The sequence below is a fragment of the Rhea pennata genome, chromosome 4 (assembly GCF_028389875.1).
Source record: "Rhea pennata isolate bPtePen1 chromosome 4, bPtePen1.pri, whole genome shotgun sequence".
In the NCBI taxonomy this organism is placed as follows: domain Eukaryota; kingdom Metazoa; phylum Chordata; class Aves; order Rheiformes; family Rheidae; genus Rhea; species Rhea pennata.
The window spans coordinates 12,513,199-12,537,029 of NC_084666.1; the positions used below are offsets into that span (position 1 = coordinate 12,513,199).

The window sequence follows — 23,831 nt, forward strand, 5'->3', positions numbered from 1 at the left end:
AAACCTACAATTTCCAAGAGTCAGCATCCTCAGAAGTTCAGCAAGGCATTTTTCCCCTACTGTACTGCTCAACAAGAATAAATAACCCACTTTTCTATATGTCACAATTGTACCTGTAGTGACTAGCAACTCCATGAAAAACACTTCTCTCTATTATAAAAAACCTTTAAAACAACACAGTTTTTAAACACAGTAGTAGAGTCTTGATTGCACTGTAAGAAGCCATTTTTTTGTCACATACCTTTTTCTTGTTGGTGGGGCAAATGTAGAAATTGTCAATAACAGTGGCAATCCCAGGCTGTAGATTCAGCTTTGTGTACAAAGTCCCAAAATCTGATGACCTGAAAGAAATCAAACATCTGTAAGTGCTTTCTTCTAAAGGCCTCAGCAGAAAAACACGTTGTAACACTAACTATCCATTCTCAATGCTTCTCTGCCATTCTTTTGTTCTTTTCCTTGCTCATACGCAACTAAAAGAAACGTGCCACTCTTAAGCGTATTTTTGCAGGTTTGAGAATTTTATGAAGTGTTAGTTTTCATGACGACACTATACTGCAGTGAAAGAATCACAAAATGTATACCTTCCCATCATTACCCATGAGTCGTGAAAAAAAGAGCTAATCACAGCAAAGGCTTGTGTCTGAGTACTAACAACACCTACTTATCTATGCAGAGTCTAGGGCTGCATAAGAGAACAATTTGGCCTGAGATCTGGAAGAGTCGCAATGGACCTCTACAAGAATCTGTACATGATAAAAGTATCAGCCTCCTCCAGCTCTTTTTCAGATGATCACTATAGCTGTGAATAAATAAAAGCAAAGAAAGCACCAGACTATCACCGTGCATTACACACAAACCTATGAATACTGTAATTGTGGGCACTATGTAGAAATATAGCTTTATTTATCTGAAAAACCTGCAGTATAAAACAGCATTTTTTTTAGGCATCTGTATCGGAAATACGTAGCACAAGAAGAATGCACAGGTAAGATGTTAGTTAAGGTTCAGCGAAACTCAAAGCAAGTCAAATCTGAACTTAAATCACTTTGGATGAAACCTTATTCGTGTTATACAGGATCTAAATGCACCAGATGGTCTCTCCATAAAAACAAGTTTTCCCCTCTTATTTGGAAGGGGACTGAGACACACTGAAAGCATCTGTCCCTTCATCACCATGAAGCCCTCTCTAGAACAGATAGTTGTGGGTGAACTTCTTTTACATGACACTAAACTACATCCTTGTCTTCCGCTGGAGTGACACTGGACCTCTAGGGGATGAGCTGCCCCGAGCACGGCCTGCCGTCTACCCTGCACCCTGCTCCCAGCCTCACCATCGCCAAGTCCTGCCACAGACGTCACTTGAGTCTAAGGCTGCAAGGTTGTCTATATTATAGTGACATCTGAGCAGGTTTGATCATTTTTTCCCCCCATAATGTTGCCTGGCCTGCAGATATACAATGCATTACAAAAATTAATGCAATCATAGCAATTCAGTTTTGACAAATAATTACGCAGAAATCAAATATATGCAATTCCACTACATTGGGTCATCAGTAAGAAGCTGATTAATTTTCAAAGGGGGGAAATGATGGACAGTGCTAAAGCTAATTTGCTGGAAGGGCTTGACAGAGAAGAAATTAAAGCAAACACTAAAATACTGACCAGCCAGATGTACTGAAATCATGCAGAACAAGTAAGTACGTTAGAAACAAGAACCTAGTACAGTCTCTGTAAGAAAATAAATATCAGGCCAGTGGCTTGCCCAGTAATAAAATCCTGAAATAATTCTCTGAATCTTAAAGATGATCCAATTTACTTTGAAAAGGCAGTTACAGGATTAATACAATGGGTTCACTAGAGAGAAACTCCACAGGAGTAACGGTGATGGCAACTGTGTCAAGCTAAGAAAAGAGTACAGACAATAAGCCCAAAGAGAATAAAATAATACAGAAAGTTCCACTCTAAAAGTTCCTGCTCTAACCTTCATGACTTACAAAAAGTATTAAAAGGCCAGAATAAAATTGTAACAAAAAAAGAGTATGCTAGGGCAACTGAGGTATTTGCAAACAAAATGTAGAAAATTTATATGGCCAACATCTTTTAGTTTCTGGCACATACTAGTTATCTCAACAAAAGAAAAGTTGGAGAAAAAAAGAAGAAATTCAATTCCAACTTGACACCACATGCTAATGCATGTGCATAATGGTGCACTACACCCAAGCAGGAAGGACCTGGCAGGACATCTGTGGATCTCTGGAGAAATTTCTTCAGACTCTAAAATCTGTGTTACTAAAACCCAGAAAATCCAGCAATGCGAGCTGCTCTTTGAGACATATATATGCAAGAGGGCAGAGTTCAAGTAATTGTTCAAGGGAAAAGGTGTCCAAAACAATTGATTTTCAAAACGTGCTATAAGCCAGAGACAAGTCACGACAACTTTTCTGCTAGAGATGCGAGCTCCTCGGTGACTCTGCATACGCACAGAGTGACCCTGCGGTGGCACGCGGCTAGGACAGTATTCCATGTCCTGTAACAACACTATGGGGTTACAGGGCTGGGGAGGAAGAGCTAGGAATTCTGCCATCCCCGGGGGAGTGTGCTACTTCAGGAATAGGCTAAGAAGCAGCACTTAGGCTGCTCCGGTAACAAAAGGGTGTTTTTTCCTGTGTTGAAAACCATGCTTGTACTGTGTCAAAAGCCCTAAGGAGAGGAAAAAAACAAAACCAAAAAACCCCCAACAGTTGTGTTTAGTAGGATAAATACATTCTTCTTCCTTCCTAAAAATTCATGAAAAAGCATTTCAAGGTAAAAATGGAAAGAGGCTGCAACAGGGAGGTGATAGGAAGAGCAGAAGGGGCCTTTAGAAGGGGCCTCAGAGAGCATGGTTTATTTGTAGTAGAAGCACAGTCCTGGTACTCTGTAAACCAAAGGGTGAAGTGTAAAGATTGATTTCTCAAAGATGAGCCTGACACGCACTTCTGAAGGGCCTGCAGTTAGGTACGCTTTTTGCCCTCTGTGAGACATCCTCGTGGATGCAGCAAGCTCTGCACACGTTGTTACTTGCTGCTGCTCATCCATCTGTACTAAAGGCTATAGCACGTATGGATGTTTCTTAGCATAGCAAAGCTCAGCAAAGTGGAGGACTCAAAGGAATAAACCTTTCAGTATTCAAGCGATGAGCCGTTCAGGACAGGTCGAGCCGTCGATGCTAGGGCTACGTGATTACTCATGTGCGGATGCAGACGCCGCACAACCCGTTTCTGACAGGCCTTCCTGTTAAGTAATAGCTTCTTTGAAAGTATGTATATCTGCTGAAAGATGAACTGTAATTCTTCAATTTTTTTTCTTTACGGAAAAATCACCTGTCACTGCAATAATAGTATGTTGAAAAACAATTGCCAAAATTGTCCAATGTACGATTATAACTACAGTAAGGACAGAATTGTGTATTTCTTATTTGTTTTAATACTGTGAGCTCAAATTATACTTGGGAAAACATCCAAGTGGCACAGAGATGTACCCTGATGAAATCAAAGCTTTAAAAAACCCCTAAACTCTGGGGAAAGGTGGATCTGTCCCTTTAAAATGTTACTTTTATTATATTTGAGCTAAAATAAAATTATGCCTAATATAATTTGGAACTGTACCTAAACTCTTGAGTCTTTCAACAGAAATGTTGAGAAAGAAAAGAAATTTAAGATGTACTGAAAGAAACATTAACCAAATGTTTACCTATCTAAACTTCAGTATCATTATATTGCTCTCCACTGAAGACTCACACCTATAATTCAATATGGCTCAGTCAGGTGCTTTCCAAGATGACATTTACAAATATAAATTAAAATGTATATCAAACAAACATATTAAAATGTAGATAGTAAGATTTTATGGATATTTTTTGAAAGAGATCGACATTGCATTCCCATCTCAAATTTAATAAGAAAACAAAACGTCAACTGCAAATGCTTCCCTTTTTATTTTCATTAATTCTCAGTTAATTGAAGAGACTGACTAGAAAGACAATGGTTGGGACATTTAAATACATATATGGTGATTAGATTTTTTTTGGCCTTGAAGACTAACTCAATCTCCATGCTAGCAACATAAGCGCTACTGTACATTTTCTCCAATTAACCAAAAATCCTGAAGACAACAATGAAGAGGTTTCAGATGACACAAGGATTACTTAATTAGCCAAAGAAAGGCACTTGGAAAAGAGACAGAGGTGATCTGCTGTTTCGGATTAGTGAAAAGAATTAATGATTCAACTGAGATGCACATTACAGTATTGAAGAAGCATGGATCTATGCACAACATTTGGACTTCTTCCCATCTAAATCTTATTTATATTGTATTGTAAATATTTTCTTCTCTCCTCCTCCATCTTTTTGTCAGAAGATTAATCCAATAGCTACATCATTAACCTTAAAGTGCAGAAGAAATGAAGCCAAGTTCTCACTACATCACAAATTCATGTCTAAGATGGGTTTCCTCTGCTTTCTGGTCTCTCTTCTACAAAAAAAGCAGAGAAAATACTACCTCCAACATCGCAAAATATTCTGTTACAAGGAAAACACATAGGTATCTATAAGACAGTATATGAAGGATAATGAAGGATTGACTGATGAGATATCTAAAATAGATATATCACAAAGTTCCAACTACAAACCTACTGCAAAGGAAGTAACCTGAGGACTATCATTTAAAAAACTGTACACTAATGTATCTTCATCACTCAACGAGCACAGAGGACTTCAAAGATCCTTGTATGTACAACATGGAAATTGCAAAGACATTGGTTAGCCTTACAAAACCTTTTTAAACACCACCACCAACAAAAATCCCCCCAAATCCAAAGCCTTTCTTCAGAGCAGAAACACACTGTGATGGCTGCATTGCAGTACCTGATGCTCAGTTTCGGAATTTGTGCAGATGAATGTTTCTTCGGTAGCTGTAGAAATGTATGACACCTAGCAATCCAATTAGCTCATTACCTATCAGCTATCAGCTCTGCTGAAGTTCTTTCTAAAAATACCTCCCTCTGCTTTCCAGAAAAGTTGAACCTTTTTCAATGTCAGTGATATTTTTGCTTTCAAAAATAGAAATATTATAGAAATGCTTCCTGCTTGTTTCCTTCCTGTTTTACTGTAAATAGTCAATAGTGTAGGCAAGATCTAACAGCTAAACAGTTTACCAACTTCAAGTTTAAGTAATACAGAGTTCATCTTTTTTCTCATACGCACCAAGAAGGTGAATTTATCCTGTTTTTGTTTACCAACCCATTACTCATAACATTATCTGTATTTTTAAGAACTGTTAGATTAGTCTATCAAAACAGCCTTTTTGGTTAAAGTGAACTGCTCTGTAATGCTCTGATGAGCACAAAACATGGAACAGCTCTGCATTTATACGATTCTAAAGATTTCATCCCATTACAGCAGATATTGTAGAGAGTACATGTAGAGTTTGCAGTTTCCATCTCTTCCTGGAAGCCCAGTGAAGGAAGGACAAGCTGCCATTCCTAGCAGCACTTCTGTCACCTATAAATATATATTCACATTTGAGTGTGAAATACTGACTCCAAATACCCACAGGAAAGAAACAAAACAAAAACAAAACAAAAAAACCCACTGAACAGCTGCATTTGTATCCTGTAAGAACTCAAAGAGGATCAACATGTTCTGAATTCTGATTCTCCATAGTGCCTGGTCGGACCCACTACTGGCATGCCAGACTACAACTTTTTATCCACGTTACCTCTCTAGAAAAAGTTTCTAACAAATCTTGTGCAGGATCTACCCACACTCAGATTTGCCCAGACACAAAGCTTAGCACAGAACTGGAATAATTTATGTTTCCTTATAAGGACAAATAGAGGGTGGCAAATATAGCTCTGTGTATGTGTGAGTTATTTGGCTCAAATCTGGCTCTTTTTACATAATATGTATCTCACATACTGTATCACACATTCTCTTACTGGTTATCTTCTGTCATGAATTTATCATGCAGTTTTTTGGTTAATTACTTTATTTGTACAATGACCACACATTCACACACTTAAATTTCAACAGTTAGCAGCACCACATATTCAGTATATGCCACATATCTTCCAATCCTATATTCACACATTCCTACTCTGCGTAGTCTCATTGCACAGTTCCACAGTTACCTTGCACAGTCCTTCATTAGTCCTTCAATATACTGCAAATATCCTGCTCATTAGCCCATTATCGAGCTGCTTATCAGTTAAATTATCAAGCTCCTCATTACTTTCCTGCACAGCTCCGATCATTTGACTTCATATTCTAGCTGCCTGTAAAGCGTTGCTGTAGCTTCTGTTAGCTATAATTATCACCTTCTCCCAGAAATTGTTAGTTTAGGTAGGACGTCTATTTGGAAACAACTGCCTTGGAGTATTAATTCAATCATCAGTACACAGAACTCGTTGATGGCGATGGCACGCAGCAGAGGGCACAGACTGTAGCCATGCTTAATATTTGCGATGAATCCTCTCAGCCATAGGGTAGCAGTGTCTCAGTGACACAGGAGACAGGGCACAGAAAGATGGGGATACGTTATCACAGAAGTTCAAGCTCCACGTTACTTCTTACGTGTCGCATTGGCAAGCCTCACCGGACGGCGGCAGGCTGTGGACCGTGCTGTCCCCGGGGCTGTAGGACACCTGGCTGTGCCTGGGAGGCCACCTGAAAACTCCCCTCAACTACTTGTCCCAGTTAAAAACAAAACAACTGAAATGATCCATGGTCAAAATACTATTTCTGAGGACTTATTTTTTAACATTGATTATTTCAGTAATCCTGCTTAAAACTTAGTCATATCAACAGCTGTAATGCCCTAAATAAATGTGTAGAAAACCAGAATACAATGGTGAAAAATAGGGAAAGAGGAGTTTCTTACACCACCTTCTTCACTGAATTAATTGAGTATAGCATGTAACTATTGCCTTAGTGTACAAGCATTTATCCTGAGAAACAATCCTGTCCAGATTTAGTTTCAGTAGCTGCAAATCCAGCATTGCATTAGTAAGTCTCAATAAGGAAGGGAGTACATAACGCAGTGTTACTGAGAGACAGCTCCGGCATATTAGAGGCATAAATAAAACACCACTCCTGATAACTCATACACTGCTGCAAAAATGATTAATATTAATTTGTTTTCTTTGGTACCATAAAAATGCTAGCTGGATTAAATAGTATAGGAAGAATTTGACTGTTAGGTGTACATTTTTAATAGAAAATTGACCTTGTGAAGCAGAGCTTTATTATTTCTGAAAACACAGTTTTGAAAACAAAAAGGTGGCTTCTCTTAACTATTTAATATTTAACTTATTCTCTTAACTATTTAATCACTAACTATGAAAGAAATGAACACTTCACTTTCTTTATAAAATACCTACCTTCAATTTTGAGAAAAGTATTATTTGCTAAAAATTCAGGGAAAAGAAAAAGAAAGCAAGCCTCTGGGGCTAAAATGTGATTTTTCCAAATTACATTTATTAATCAGGTTGCCTAAAGTGGAAACATCCTTGTATCACTTCCAGTATGTTTCCTTTTTTGTGGGTGCTGTAACTGGAAATAAGCAATTAACAGAGGAAAACTTCTCATCCAACGTGCTGCCCCTTCTTTGGGGAAGGGGGATGGTTTAAGAGCATTTTCTTGAGGCTTGCAAGGAGCAGTAAAATTCTTCACCACGGAAAAATGCTAACTATTTCCCATTGCCTTTTTACTTAAGCCACTATGCACAGCTGAAATATTTCTAAAACAACTGTGTTCTCCTATTAAGAGTCAGGCAGCTCCTTGGAAGGCAGTAAGGATGCTGAGATGCATGAGAAGAGAGAATTGGCCCTGGGCTCTCTGAACAGAGCAGCGCGGTCTCCTGTGATTGCTGAATAGATCTGGCTGCAACAAGAACTCTTAGGAAATTAAAAAAGAACTGATAATCTTTTAATAAATTATATGTGCACATTCACATATGATTATGTATACCTCTAGTAATTGGCTCTGCTAACTGTAATAGTCACCTACTTACTCCTCAATAAATGGAGCTCTTCTTTTACTCAATTTGTGGATATTTTTGCTTTTACCAGAGAAGTGCTGACCTCAATTTTATGATTGCTCTGGGAGGACCAGGGAAGGGGAGAAAATTATATGGCCAGGTTGTAGCACTTTATAAAAATGGTAAATGAAGTCAATGTTTTGTCAGTAATTTGACTGTGGTACTCTGCCACTGAAGCCAAACACTTGCTAGAACTAAGGGACACTAGCTGGACACTTTTATAAAGAATGAAAATATCCCCAAACAGTAAGTAAGCACAAAGAAATAGGCATTGGAAGGTATAAAAGCTTTGTGCTGAATGTATTAGAGACCTACCAGCTCTCCCACAGCAGTCTGTTTTGGGTTTTCTGGAGTCACTCTCTGAAACTGCTAGTATACTTCATGGGTCAGGGCTGGGCAGTGCCCCAGTGGAGCTCAAGCTCATCCAGCACACCAGTTCCTACGCTCCCAGCATTAAAGAAGTGATTATGCAAAATTATCGCAACTGCTTCAGTCACCAGACCTTTATAGGCATCATTCTGAATTCCTCTCCCGCACCACCAGCTCGTTAGCTGTGTTGTACAACCCCACCTACCTCCTACGTGTCTATCCATGAACCAGGCTGCCATGCCATATCTGAGGTCATGGCAATGTTCAGAGTTCAACAAGATCAGATTTTCTTAACAGCCATAAAAATCACAGTGCTTCTGGGCCACCTGAACTGACACTTTGCAAAACACAGTGGTTAAGTGTGTGGTTAATGATGGGAGGAGGCATAAGGTAGGAAGCTGAAGTAGTTGAGGCGACTGGGGGAATTCAAATAGCTCAGAACCTCTTCAGCAGAATTTGTTTCTGTTATTTGTTAACAATCCACAATTGCTGGAGCTTTTTTTTTTTTTTTTTTTTTTTTTTTTTTTTTTTTTTAATGTGTTTTGCTTAGAACTTTCTGCAGCCAAATTTCCCCTGCAGTCATTCCCAGTAACTGCAGTGACACCTGGGGAAGGCAGAGCCCATCAGCTGTAGTGTGGCCTGCTGTTGAACTTGGCAAGTGAGCAGCACATAAAACCCCAGCAGATGTTTCTGCCTTTATAGCAGCTCTACCAAACCCTTGGCCAGACATAAATTCAAAAGAGATCCAGAAAGAGACAAACAGTGCCACACCACAGCTCTTAAAATTAGAAGGCAGAACGAACCTTTTCTGCAGGACTCAGATAGCCCATTAGCAGCAGAAGGTGCAGTGAAGTGCTCCTATAAATTATGCAGGCAGACTACAGGGGCTAGCCACAGCAAACGCTATACATTTCGCACTGCATTCCAGTTTGCTAGGAAACAGAATCCAAAGACAAATACATGCATTTACGTGGGCGTTTCCAAACTGAGAACATTATATTTCATAGCAACAAGTACAGGAAATGGGCTATTTTATGGCCATTAACACTTTCACAGGGATCTGCAGTACTTCCGCACCATGGGAATGAATGTTCTAAAAATTAAACAGAAGAGAGACGATCCTTGGCAGAAGAAGTATTTCTGAATACCTGCCATGCTGGATCTATTCTGTGAAAGGAAAATCACATGAAGCGCACATTCACAGCTGACACTGTGCTTTAAAGGAGAGAGGGTTGATATATGCCCGGGTGACACACTAATACATTTGTTCACTTGATGATGACTAACTGCTCTTACTGAAGCTCAGTCCACCAGAAATTGTTGCCGTGTAGCTTCAAACATGAGTGGAAACAACCCCCACAGACTCAGGTTAGCTCACTACGTTCGTAACAACACAAAGCACTCAAGGAACTGAAAGCTTCAGTCACACTCCTGTCTACCGTCAAGGGAAACTAGGAAGAGAAAAAGCAACCAGCTTCACAAAAGGAGGAATTCTTGTTGTAGGAAGCTGGTGACTTCTGGCACTGGAAAGACAGCTCCTGCTGCCCCCCGCAGAGCTGCAGCTGCAGGGCAAGCTCAGTGGCCTGGCAGCAGAGGAGGGGACCTCCGGCCAAGGAAGCACCGAGCCGAAGCGGCGAGTGTCCACAGTGGGAGCCTCTCAGCTGCGGGGATGGAGGCCCCTGGCTGCCAACCTGGCCTGCTGTCTAGGGAGCCTTGCTGCTTGCCAGGGCCTCAGATCCAGGACGCTGCTGAGAGACTGCCAAGTTGTTTCCAGCCCTTGGGCTGTTACCCACTGGTGCTCTTCCACGCAGGCACCAACGATACTGCCAGTGGAGACCTGGAGTGTATCAAGAGTGCCTCAGTGGCAGGGGACGAGGGCATGGGAGCTCAGGTGGTGTCTCCTCAATCCTGCTGGTGAGGGGAAAGGGCTTGAGGAAGAGCGGACAGATCCCGCAGGTCTATGCCTGGCTGCACAGCCGGTGTAGGCAACAGGTTTTTTTTAGAACCATGGGATCCTCTTTGGATCCTTCAGGCAAGACAGCATCCACCTAACGAAATGGATCAGAGCATCTATGCCCACAGGCTGGCCCACCTGGTGCAGAAAGCTTTACTCCAGGAATGACAAGGGGGGAGATGACTATCCACAATGACATAAGGAAATGGTGGACCAGGTTGGCAAGAAAAGCGTGTGTGGATGAAATGAGACTTTGTAATCCACAAAACAGAGCAGAAGGGAGCCCACTCCATGTGCATGCACACCAACGAGGAAGTAATCTGAATCTGAAATCAGAGTCCCATCCCAAACTACACATTTGCAGTGTGAAAGGCAGCATAAAAGCATTATGTCTACATTTCTTCTTTTTGCAGTCATACAAAGTTGTGTTCAAATGCCCAAAGCAGTCAGGACTTAAAAGACTTTCTTTCTTTCTTTCTTTTTTTTTTTTTTTTTTTTTTTTTGGCTGCTGTTTTTGATTCCACTCAAAACCACCACTCCAAGGAATTTAACCTACAGAAGCTTTGGCAAAACCTTTTGGTGTACGCGGTCAAACCTCAGGTTCACAGTGAAAGCACAGTACAATATCGCTATTCTACAAATAAATGCACAGATCCTGTACGTTAGCCACTAGTCTCAACAGGCATATTTTATTAAGTACTTCTGATACATGACTCGGAAACAGGCTCACTCACTCTTATACCAGTAAAATGAAAACCAGCATGACAATATTCAGGGAGATTAAGATACATCTGCTGTTCTTGCTTCCAAATCACATCCACTCCAAGGCAATTTTTTCAAAAGAAATTTGAGTCCCAGTTATCTCACTGGGAAAAAGCAAAAGGTGGATAGTGAGGAGGAATCACGGGATACTGTGCCCACTGTGCCCTATTGGGCATAATCCCATGGAAGTCAGCAGACTGTCCTCCTTCAGTCAGCTTCATAATATAAATGTATATTTACATCCAAATTTATCTCATCTTAAATAATGTTGGGAACCAACTCTTCCATTTTAATGGAGGAAATGTCTTTCGTTCTGCTTGGAGATCCATCGAATTTGCTGAATTCCTTTTCTAGCAAGAGAATCAACCTCCCACTTCAGAGCAGAAGACCTCAGGCAAAGACTGTATGTTTGTGTCTGCAAAGGAAGCAGCAGCTTGGGTCTTGACACAGTATAAGTGAGCAACATTACCATTAACATTATTTGTAAGTAGCCTGTGATACTGTAGTGCAAATTAGATAAAACTTTCTACCAAAGTCTCAGATTTTCACTTATGGAACTGTGTTTGGAAGCTGTCACAGAGGGAAATCAGAGAGTCATTCAAAGACTGAAGAAAGATGAAGACTGGCCCTCAAAAATATTCTGGCCCATGCTTTGACAGCTTTGTAGATCTATGTAACACTTGTAGTGAATGTTATTGAAGCCCTACAGGAAATAAAACAGATACTTAGGTGAGAACTCCCTCTGGACTGAAGCATTTTCCTTTACTTTTTTTGAGATAAGAGAAATGCTATGAGCATTATGCACAGAAAAAAAATGCAGTTCTCTTTTTTGACTTGCAATCTATTATTAAAACAAATCTGCCTCACCAATTCAGTTTACCAATATGAAAATTTCAGCAGATGTCAGTTCGTGGAAACAAGAGACATCTTTCCCATCCAGATTCTACAGTTCTTTCCAAAAGCACCCACCACGTCTTCATGACAATTACTCCACTCAATCTTTTATGTGAGGAAAACGCCTGAGAAGCATTTTAACTTGTGCAATTAATCTGTTCACATGTCCGTTCCCACTCTTCATGGTTTTTCGAGGCACTAAGTGAAACATCAGCTCTTGAGCTAATTAAAAGTATGCTTCATCCATTGAGCCTTCCAGTTAATTAAAAGACATGAAAGGTGGGTAGCGAGGAAGACAGGCATTGGCCTACATGTACATCAGAACCAAAACTGCAAAGCTACAGAATATGAAAATGAAACTGGAAAAAAACTGTCTTTCTGCATCAGCCTTATATATTCATTTCTCCCTTTCAGAGAGCAAATATTTCAATTTTGTTTTAATAAGAAATAAAAAAATCACTGTCTAGGATTCCTGTAAGTTTAAACTTACTACAGGTTCTCTGTTGGTAGACCCTGCACAGATATGGAAAGGACTAAGCTATACCTTGAGAAGCCCAAGAAATAATCTGACAAAAGTTAAATTCTGTAAAGTAGCTGGAGGTAAGGGTAGGGAAGCAGAATAGTGTTTAATATCAGAAAAATTTAATAAGGTCATGCAGGAAATTTGTGGCATACACACAGCATTGAGCCCATGTCTTCTGAAGATTTCTTCCAGTGCTTATTTTCAAGGGGGCAAATTTTTTCTCTTCTTCTGACTACACTGAATTAGACTGATCTCCAGACACACATCACTTTTGCATTTACTGAGGCAAACTCATATTATCAGCACTGAGATAACAGTGAAGGGGACAAGCCTTACAAAATAGCTTAAAAATACATGTAAAATCTTGTCTATGCTTCTGAAGTCCTTCCAAACGTAGGTACTACATTTTTCACTGTTTTTAATATCATATGCTAATAAATGTTAGCTATTCCTATACATTAATTTAGCTGATAAAGGAAATTCCTTCTTCTAGAGCCATCTGTCTAAATTCAGTCTTTGTCCTATTATTAAACTATATTTAATTTATTACAGACTGGTTGTATTCAACATTATCACTGATTACCTTATCTCTAACATCTAACTCAGCAGAATAAATGCCATAGAAGATTCAAGGAAATTAAATGGAGAGGCACCACAGGGCAGCCTATGAAGTTCCAAAAACTTTCAGTAAAAAGTTGGATGAAAATGAGCTGGCTTGTGAACTATGGATTTGCCAAACTTAGTGACAGTGAAACTTGCACACTTATACTGAAGAAGACTTAGTAACTTGTTTTTAAAGGCTATAGATGATCACCATTGAGTCATCATCACGAAAACTTCATAACTTTCAGATGAAATTCACTCATCTTATTTTAGTTACTTTAATTCACCTTCTTCTGGTAGCAATAAAACAGAAAAGAAAGCTCTGGTATAACAGATTTTTCCAATTTCTGAACTTCACTTTAAGACTCAAACAAGGACAAAATCCCTTTGAGCAACTTTAAATTGCAAAAGAGGTTCTTCTGCAAAAGACTACCATATTTCCAGACCATAGACAGTAGCTGTTTGCTATGAACTACTTGTCCAAAGATAGCAAAATAAACATCATGCACATACATTTTTCAAGCTACTATTTTGTCATGTTCTGTTCTCTTTTCTTTTTTTAAGATGTTGCTATTAAACCTGATTGATGGGTGGTCTTATTGTACCAGGAGGACTTGTCATTCAACTCTTTGACCTTGCCTTCACACTAACAGTCAAGTGTCTTTGAAATCTGTTTACTTCAGAATTTACAAGAGTATTAATGACAGGTTGTCAGCACTTTTCAGGTTGGGAAAGATCTAATAATAGTAAATGAGTTTGGACAGTAGGGTCATTCTGCAATGCACTTTAAGTGAGAGAGACAAACTTCATTATTCTACCTTATGATTAAGGACAAGTATGACAATTCTTAAACCGTTTTTTATTCTTTGGAGTTTTTTATTGGAGAATATTCTGTATTTTTGAGGCCTATATAGACCACGTTATGTGAGCAAGAGAAAAAAAATCCCCTACCTATACTGTCAAATAAATGACTTAACAGGCGCAACATTTATTCCTGAAACAGCTAAAAAAACCTAAAAAGTTGTGTCAATTTTTATCTGAATAAGTTTCATTAAGTTTGAGAAGCACCCTGTCTCACTTCACTCTTTTATCATCATATACCATGTAAAAAAAAAGGAGGCTATTTGTTTCTCTGTCACTAACATGGAGTCTGCATTCCTGTGCTTCACACTCATGAAAGTAAACCATCCAGATTTGGGGAGGGGGATCAGGGGGAAGATGTCGTTCTCAGTGGTAATAATTTTGCTCCTTCATAACCAATACTACATAAAAAAATCACATACAGCAATAATTTTCTCTTATGTTTGTAGAAGACCCCTTGTTTTGCTGCGTAGCCATGTCTCAGGAGGAACAGTGATCTTTTGTCCCATCCGTTTCCAATACAGTTGGACTCTCTTATTAAGCTTTTCAAAATTTCATCTACTCTACAGTATGATATTAGTAAGAATAATACAATACATGATAATCAGGTGACCCATCAAATCCCAGAGAGATTGTCTTCTAACATTAATGTTATATTTTCAGGAATGGACTGATTTAACAGAACAGCGAATAGGCACGTCACACCTGTACTTGCATTAGCCACATATGGCCTATTCAGCAGCTAAGTGTGGACAGCATTTTGATCAGCACTTTTGAAAGCATTTTGAAAGCTTGTAAATATTTTTTCAGTTTTACTTCCTGCGTCTGTCTTAGGTTCTTCTAACACTTCACATATTTTACACAGAGGACTAAATCAACATTCAGCACAACTGAGCTTCAGATTCCTCACTGTATGAAGTCAGAGAAAATTTTGGTTTCAAAAACCAGAAGCATAAAAATTTAATACAGTTGATACTTGTTGCTTTTGAGATATTGAAGAATGTAAAACTGAAGGTTATTACCATATGATAATAGGAAGTTGTAGATCATTTTAAAAAGAAATAAAATAACAAGTACCTTTGAGTCACTTATTCTGTTAAGAGTGCAAATTATAAGTAAGGGATATTAGCTGATGGATTGATAAGAAATTTCAAGTGATTCCAAACCATTAAGTTATTCACACTGATATTCAAAACGTAATTACTTTCTAACCACATGATAGAGTCGGATTAATGGAGAAAATACTTTATGAGCAACCCATGAGTCATGCCTACTTATTATTATGAGTCTTGGGTTACTTATAATTTCAGCTCTGTGGCTTTACTAAATAACAACAATTACAATAAGTAACACCACATTCAGACTCTGAGATCTTCATGGACCTACTGTACTGAACAAGAGGAAACAAAAGAAGAACATTTATGACATATTTTCAATGAAGTATCCTAAAACATAATTTTCACTATGCATATTGGAGATAAATCTTCAGGCTTCAATTTATGCTTTAAAATTGCCTCTTCATGTTTTCAGATACAGATTTTAAAGAAAAAATATAATTGTCCTTTATCAGTAAATGTGCCAAATGCCATAGGATAATGTGGGAAGGAATTAGTTCCACTGCATAACTAGTTGCGATTTCATACCACATACTCTGCTGCCTATCCCATTCCTACTTGTTACTTTGTTGGAACCTCCTGCTTTCTGTCCCCTCTGTTCTCCACCTTCTTCCAAAACTACCAGCAAGAGAGCAAAGTTTGCCTTTGGAGACTGCTGACCTTTAGTAATGGCATTTCAAATTCGTATCACAGTATCAATGGTACATAAAATCTCTCCTTTCTACCTATCTTTTTTTCTCCTTTTCCCCATCAGAACAGCATTGTTTCTTCTTGAGGGGGCTTTTTTTTTCAACCCTCATTTCATGCTTATCTTTTGGCAGTGATTACACAAGAGTCTGCATTTAACACCAGCAAGGAAAAAGAAATGTGTTGTTCCTTATTTTGAAATAATTGGTGCGAGGCACCAATTTCATCTAAATTGCAGGTAGAGTGTCACTAGCAGTACCTATAGCAAAGTCAAGTATCCTTGGCACACAGAAGAGAAAGCATATACAAATATACTATAAATTTGCTTGAGAATGGTCTGTTTTGTCCTCTTAGAGCATACTGATGTTTGGTATCAATTTACTTTCTCATCTCAGAGACAGGAAACAAATGTCTTAAACATTGGGCATATCTTTAGGTAGTAGTTCCAAAAATTTTAGGTAAGTGGATCACTGTCAGAATATTTCAAGTATCACTACACATTACACTTTCAACTGAAAACAACATACCTGCAACATACTTCCACAGATGGGCTGTGAAGTATTCCCCACGAACTCGCAGATCACCAGTGAGCTACACTCACTATTTGTGAAGCACTATATAGGCAGCCTGAAGATAACCTTTAACAGCTATCACTAAGTATTCAACAGCTTTTGATACCCTGCCATCAATTCTGGAGAGAAAAATATGACACATGGTTGGAAAATTGCTCATCTAAGTAGTAGTCTGCTTATTTTACTGCATCATCTCCACTTACTTACTCTGCATTTAGCCTATTCTCTCTGTATGCACTTGACATTATCACTACCCTAGTTTCTACCGTAATAGAGAAAAGGTGGTGTTCTGAGAACCACCAGCCAAACTGCATTTCCCAAATATGATACATATTCTAAAAAGATGTACGCAGGGAAGGGACAGGTGCTGAGAGGCGGGGAACGATCCATCCTCTACAGCCCTAACGAAAAGGTACCTAGGTAAATCACTTGGAATCAAACCCTGTGCTTCCTACGCATATCAGTGCTAAATCCATCTCTGTACAGGAGAATATTAGAGAATGCTGCATTATCATATTTTTCAAACAGTGTCTCTTCTACTTGTAAATTATCTGAAAAATCAACAGTACTTGTGTGACATTGTTCATAGAGTCATTCTTCATCTGAGGCTCGCTGGCTATGTTTGCTGACAACAGCTGTGCTCCGACTGGACGTAAGCTTACATGTGAAATTAGTCTTTGCCTGATCACCTATGACTTCTAGAATCAGGCTTCTGTCTTGAGCCTTGATCACTATAAATTCCAATTGCTATCCTCGAGTATTCTGTAATGTATACTTAAAGCATATTGATTTGGCAAATCCTGCCATTTGCTGAAGTCTGCTTGAGAAAAATGAACATAAAAGAGGTGTCTAGACAGAACAGAAATAAATTAATTCCCTAATACAAGTTAATATTCAGAAAAACCTCGCAATACTCTGCTGCTCTACTCAACCAGAACAAGTGATTCAATTACTCATGCAGTTCCTTTTGTGTGTTCTGTAGCTCAGCGAAGTCAGGCTCCCCAGCCTACTGCCATATGCTTTCTGTCTGCAACCACATTCAACTGCAAGCTCAAACACACTGAAATATAGGAAGAAATTCCAAGGGAAAATTAATGGTCGCAGTCACTCCTCTGGCTTTCACCCTCACTGCCTCCACAGTGGCATTATTTGGCTTTTTGTTTAAACCTCAATGTGAGAAGAATACTGCCTTCTCTGGCTAATGTGTTCTGGGTCGCAAGGAACACTGTCCATCAAACCATAGCATCCACAGAACAGAATGACACTAGCTCGTACTCTCCAAATAAGCACCTGCAAACAAAAGCAGAGCATCAACATTTGGTCCAATCTGCTCATAGTAAACAGATTCTTCAGAGTGTCAAAAATGAGTGATATGAAAAACAGAATTTGCACTACATGCCATAGAGTATCTAGTAACCACTAGTGGCAAGATGAGTTCTGGTAAATGTTACACAATCCTAAATATATATAGGAAATGGAAGAATTTGCAAAAGGTCTATTGACAGCAGCTCTTCTGAATCCAGAAGTTTATGCCATGAGCCAGAGCCACTTGTCACTCTGTGCTCCAGAGCAAAGCCCCTCAGTCCCTCAGAGCCAAGGAAACATCCCAGATTCACCCTTCCATTTCCATTACCAGTTACTACTACCCCTGCTGAAATGAAACAGCACTTTTGACCTAAAAACTGTTTCTCTAAAGAGTACTTCAAAAAAATACATCTAGTAAACCTTCTTCTCCTATCATTAAATATATAGCAATATTTATAATTATATATTTCATGCCAAAATCTGTATATCCAAGTAATTAAGAATCATTCCAATTGAGAATATATTCCCAACCAAAGCACATTTCTAAAATTCATAGCCTATTTGTTTCTTCTACCTAACAATTTGAGTCAAACTCAACAGAAGAGGGCTGGGAAAGCAGTTCAAAACATTTCTTAGTTCACCTGATGAACCACTTCCAGCAGAGCTTTCTTTTCTTAACCAGAACTCTCAATTAATCTTTGTGCACTCCATATGCACTAAATAACATATGCCCTTCTACTGAACAGGTACTCCCCAAAGACACTACTCTGTCTGAAACTAGTAACGACTGAACATAAATATAAGACATAAAATGATTGAGCAGAACTAGAAGACACACAAGTGATTTGTGCTGCATTTATCAGACATGCAAAACTGTCACAGCACCTGTCCTAAGAATCATAATTATAAAATAATTGCTTGCTCCTCTGATGCACACTTGTGCCTTTTCAGCAATGTTTTGCCACTTGGAAATGCCCTGAATTCCATCTTAACCTCAGAATTTCTCGTTCTAATCTATTTTGGAATACGCCAGCTTTCGTAAAGCTTTGATGTCATTACAAAGATTGTAAATGCAATCAATCAGGACTGCTTCTTAGCTCCTCTTTTTCACATACGTTTGGAGAGTGTTCATATTTGTTTGAAAATGTTTTGTTTTCAGGTGGTAATAACAGTACAATATAAGAGTCACATAAGCCAAATTCCAGGTCCCATCCTGCAAGTACTGCCATCCATAACTGAGCAATTGCTACTGCTACTACTAAGCCACTGATAGCTTTTCTTTTTTAAAAATGATACCAATACGAAATTCACTTGTAACTTTCCTCAGTGATCTAAGCTATCTAAGCATTTTACTGTTAATCAGCATGATAAAACCATGAAGTTATAACTTAACTAAATACAAAAAGTGAAAATCACCCATTCTTCTAAATCTAAAAGATACAGGATATTTAAGGTAACAAGAAGATGAAAATTCATTAGGACAGAAAAACAAACATCTACAAAACATGGAAAATGTAAAAGAAGATCTTTGGTGCAAGTATAAATTGCTGTTAGCAGTCAGGATTCTAATGCCTATAAATATTTTTCTCGTATACAACTAACATAACTCTTCTCAGTGTAAGTTTTTTAGTGCTTAATCCTTCTGTTAGTGAATTGTAGATCTATTTTAGGCTCCAAAACACACAGCTACCACATACGTGCAATCCACAATGAAGGAGGCACTTCACAGGGACAAAATTTTGCTTTCTTTTGCAATGAACTAGCATCTCTGTTCAGCTGCACTTGCTTTTTCCTGTGTGCTTACCGATACACGGATGCAGAAAAAGACTTGTGCTCACTTCCTAGGTACAATTCACTTCCCCTGGAAATATGGTATTCAACCATGTTTCAGGAATTTATTCCCCGTTGGCCATATGGCATCAATTTTGACTAAGTCTGCTCCCCAGGGCTGATGCTATTCTATGTACACCTACCTTTACTTAAAATTACGTACAGTTTTTCTCTAAAAGCTCATCAACACGAAAGGTATTGGACACAGGTGGGATGGCTGCCAATTTGTGGGATTAGTGGTGAACCCCTCAGCTCTACAAGGCTTAATTCAGGTGTCCCAAGTTAAACAAGGGAGCTCCACCCGCGCTGGTCTGCCTGTCTCCACGACGGTGAGGCAGGTGCGACAGCAGAAGAAACCCAACGGGATAAGGATGTTACTTCAGTTTCCTCACTTGGTTTACGCTAGTTGACACATAAATGCCATGCCACATAAACAGCACGTCAGTATGAAAGAGACTGAAGACAGAGAGCAAAATTCTGCTCTATTATGAGCACTTCCACTGAAGTCAGAGATAAAGCCTGGTGCCACATAGGCTAATGTGCCTGTGGAGCCTGTTAGCATTCTCACCGCGTTTTTCAAATTACTGCTTTTAGGAGGTCACAGTAGTAATCAGAATAAATCTGACACTTAAAAAAAAAAGCTCTGTAATGCTAACAATATATTTTATTTACCATCAAGATGTCAGAGCAAATAAAAAGTGTTTATTTTAGGCATAAAAGGAGAACCTCCAGAGGAAAGATACAAGTGACCGTATACTGAAACATAATAATATCTGACTTTAATCTAGTGCAGATATATTAAATAATTATGAATCAGTGTACCAATACCGATCTGCCTAATTTAAGAAATGTTCCTATCACTTAAACATCAACAGTACTACCTATCGGTGTGAAAATTTTCAAGTTTGGTTAAGTATGTAAAACAGTAAGTAGTCCTAACTATCAAACTTTATTTTCTGATAATATCAATTTATCAGTAGAATTATAAAAATAAATAAACAAAGAAACTCACATAGGAAACAAAAACCAGGGCTGTAAGTCTCTTGAAAAGCCCAATTACTCCATTTCCCTCTGTTGCCAAATCTAGTGAAATATACCTCTGCCATTCCTAACAAATGTTTATTTATTTATCTGCTAATTTCCGGTAATGGAAATTTTATAACCTCCTCAGGCAAACAATTGCAGTGGTATAACATTTTATAAAGTCTTGCCTAATTTCTAACCTGTTGCTAAAACTTACACCTGTTTTTCATATTCTAGCACTGTGCATTTGGAGACACTATCCTCTCTGCTGATACTCTTTCTTTTTTAGGTATTTGAAAACTGTTGCCTTATCTCCCATTGACTACTCTTTTCTAAAATGAATGACTCACATTCTTCCAGTCTTTGTCATAAATTATATTTTAGATCTTTCTTCATCCCTGATGCTCTTCTCTAAGCTCTCTCAGTTTGGTCCACAGTTCTCAAAAACTAAGAAAGAAACCCTTGTCTGATGTCTTACAAAGTTTAATAGACCAAAAGGATTATTTCACATCTTTTTAGGTAAACTCAGATACATATTGTGCTTTGAAGTTTGCCTTTTCTGCCCCACTAAGACGCAGACAACAATTCAACTTGTGATCTGCTTTAATGCTCAAATTCTATTTCAGTATTTGTGAAGCTGGCAATTTCTGTTCAAATGCACTATTTTGCACTTAGCACTATTAATTAATCCCCTTTCTTTTTCCAGACCATTTCCCCAATTTATCAAGATCATTTTGAATTCTGACCTTGACCTTCGACGTTGCTAAAACTTCTCCAGGCTCCACGACATCTACAGATTTAATAAACAGACTGTCTATTCCATCAACCAGGTCACTAATAGCAAAAATTAACAGCCTCCAGTCTAAACTGATCTATACAGAATCTTATCCATTCAACCTTCTATTTTTACAGTGAATGAGTAATGAGATTTCTGAGAAAGTTTTCAGAACAGCTGTATACCCCCTCTGTAGTAGTTTCACTTGATTATCATTCCTTAGTTTTTTTTTTCTTTTTTTTTAAGGAGACCATCAAAATCTTTAGACAACAATAAAGAATCGGATACTCCAAAACTACTTCATGGAAAATGACTGTGCAAAAAACAAAATTTGCATGTCTTCTACTGAACGTGTACTGATAATCCCATTGTCCTATTTCATAATACACCAACCTTCCACTGACTTCAGTGCTGCAGCATTACACATTTATTACAGTCCCTTCCACACTTACTAAAGGGAGAAAAAGAAAAAACTGTAGCAACAGCAGATAAGCAATGACTTCTAGACATTAACCTAAGCAAGCCTAGTGACTAGAATTATTTTTGGTACTGAAATCTGGTATGAGATTAGACTTGTCATTTTTAACATGTCCTTTAAAGTTCTTAATGTCCTATAATTACTTAAAGTGAAAGCTGATGTGATTTCAGACTTCTGGACTGCAATCAATCCAGCTCCAGAGGCAAGAGGGAGTTGTGCCACTGGCCAGAAGAGTTTTAAAGTCTTTGGACATTCAGAAACCACTTTTGAATATGAAGGCTACATGAGAACAGCTACAGGAGCTAGACCTCCAAGCTAACATTTCAAATGTATCACCTACCTTTCCTTGTGCTGGCTTTGTTCAGAATAATTATTTATATTTATTCATCTCTATGCTTGTGGTATGCATAACAGAAAAAATAGCAAGACATTTGGAAAAAACCAGAGAGGATGTAGTTCATCCTAAAACTAAAAACTACAAAAAAAAAAAAAAAAAAAAAAAAAAAAAAACCCTCAAATTAAGACCAGGCCCAAAGAACTAAATCCATAAAGCTTAGCAAACAATGAGTTGGCTGAGTGAATACAGCAATGCCAGCTCACAGCGTATAAATAGCACCAGCTATTTAATAGAACCAAACAGCCTCCAATGTTGACATATTTAGGCCTCATTAAATCCAAAATACCAAAGTTTCTCCATATCTAAACCAGAAGCAATGCATTCAGCACTGAAAAGGCATCTTTGCTCACTCTATTTTTACTGGGACACAATTTCCCCGGTATCCACAGCATATGTCTGAACTGGAAAGCTTGAACACTTTTAAATACTTCTTCAGACTACATAATTCTCAACAACTTGAGGGGGGGATATTTTTCTTACAACTAAAGGAAAGGGAAGTACTTTTTTGTGTGATATGAGGGAAATTCAAAATTATTTCTAAGAAGGTACTTCATGATCTAAATTCAGAAAAAAGGTAATGTTCCTCTTTTCCTTGCTCTCTAATTCTTTAAGGTGGTGTCCGTGATGAGGTAAACCTAGAACTAATCACAACTGAGTTACAAGTTATAACATTCCACTATATCCAGAAATACGAACTAACAGAAACCATTAACGAAAGCAAACTAAAAGAATGCAAGAATACTGCAAAGCCATGAAATATTTCTGTAGCATACCTAGTGTCTTACCTTCTTGTAGGACAGACCATTGCAAAATACAAAATTTTTGGCAAACAAAATTTATATATATTTTAATGTATGTAATTATGTCATCTCTGGCTGTGATCTGAGCAGAAATGTTTGGAAACAGACAATAACTATCTAGAACATACGTTAAAGGAAAAACATAATGCTGTAAAGTCAGGGTGGTGATATACAGTGAATAAATGACAATCTCATTTGTGAAATAATACAATCCCAGAGCTGTCACTAGGCAATTGAGGCACTGTGTCTTTAGTGGATTTTTTCAGTTTTTGATCATGCCTGTAATTAAGCTTCCCCACGACAGCAGTGCCACCGGAGGATGCATTCTGCTTGATACATAATGTGTGAGACAGGTCTTAGTGTGTATTTTTAGTCTGGCTTCCTAAGGAAACAAGACTTACGTGACCATTCGGTTTCTCTTTCAGTTCCTTTTCCCCTCCAAAACCCTAAATTCCAACAAGTTCTAGGAATAGCAATAGCTGGACAAAAGATGCAGCCACATTTAGCACCTCCGCTGAGGGGGAGCCAAGTGGAACTGGTGTTTGGAGGTCCGGCACGCTGCAGCCAGGTAGCCGACCAGCTGTCCCATAGCTCCAGTGGCCCCAGCTAGGACTGTCTCTCGCCCTTGCAAAAAAAGATATGTAGATGACCAACAGGGCAGAGCAGGAGTCAAAGAGATAGGTCTGGGGAGCGTAACAAGAAAGTCAATGTTATCACAGTGGATAGGGTGACAAAGAAGAAAAATCCCTAAGCCAGGTGTCCCATAACTCTACCACCACAGCTTTTACATGAATACGGTGTAAACGA

At 38.5% G+C, this 23,831-nt stretch overlaps 1 protein-coding gene across 1 annotated transcript in view; it reads right to left on the reverse strand.

The window, feature by feature from the left end:
• SORCS2 (sortilin related VPS10 domain containing receptor 2) overlaps positions 1 to 23,831 on the reverse strand; it is a 541,923-nt gene that overhangs the window by 229,859 nt on the left and 288,233 nt on the right. The window contains exon 3 of the mRNA XM_062575300.1: positions 242 to 341. Coding sequence (XP_062431284.1) covers positions 242 to 341 — 100 coding nt within the window. The remainder of the gene's footprint in view (positions 1 to 241; positions 342 to 23,831) is intronic.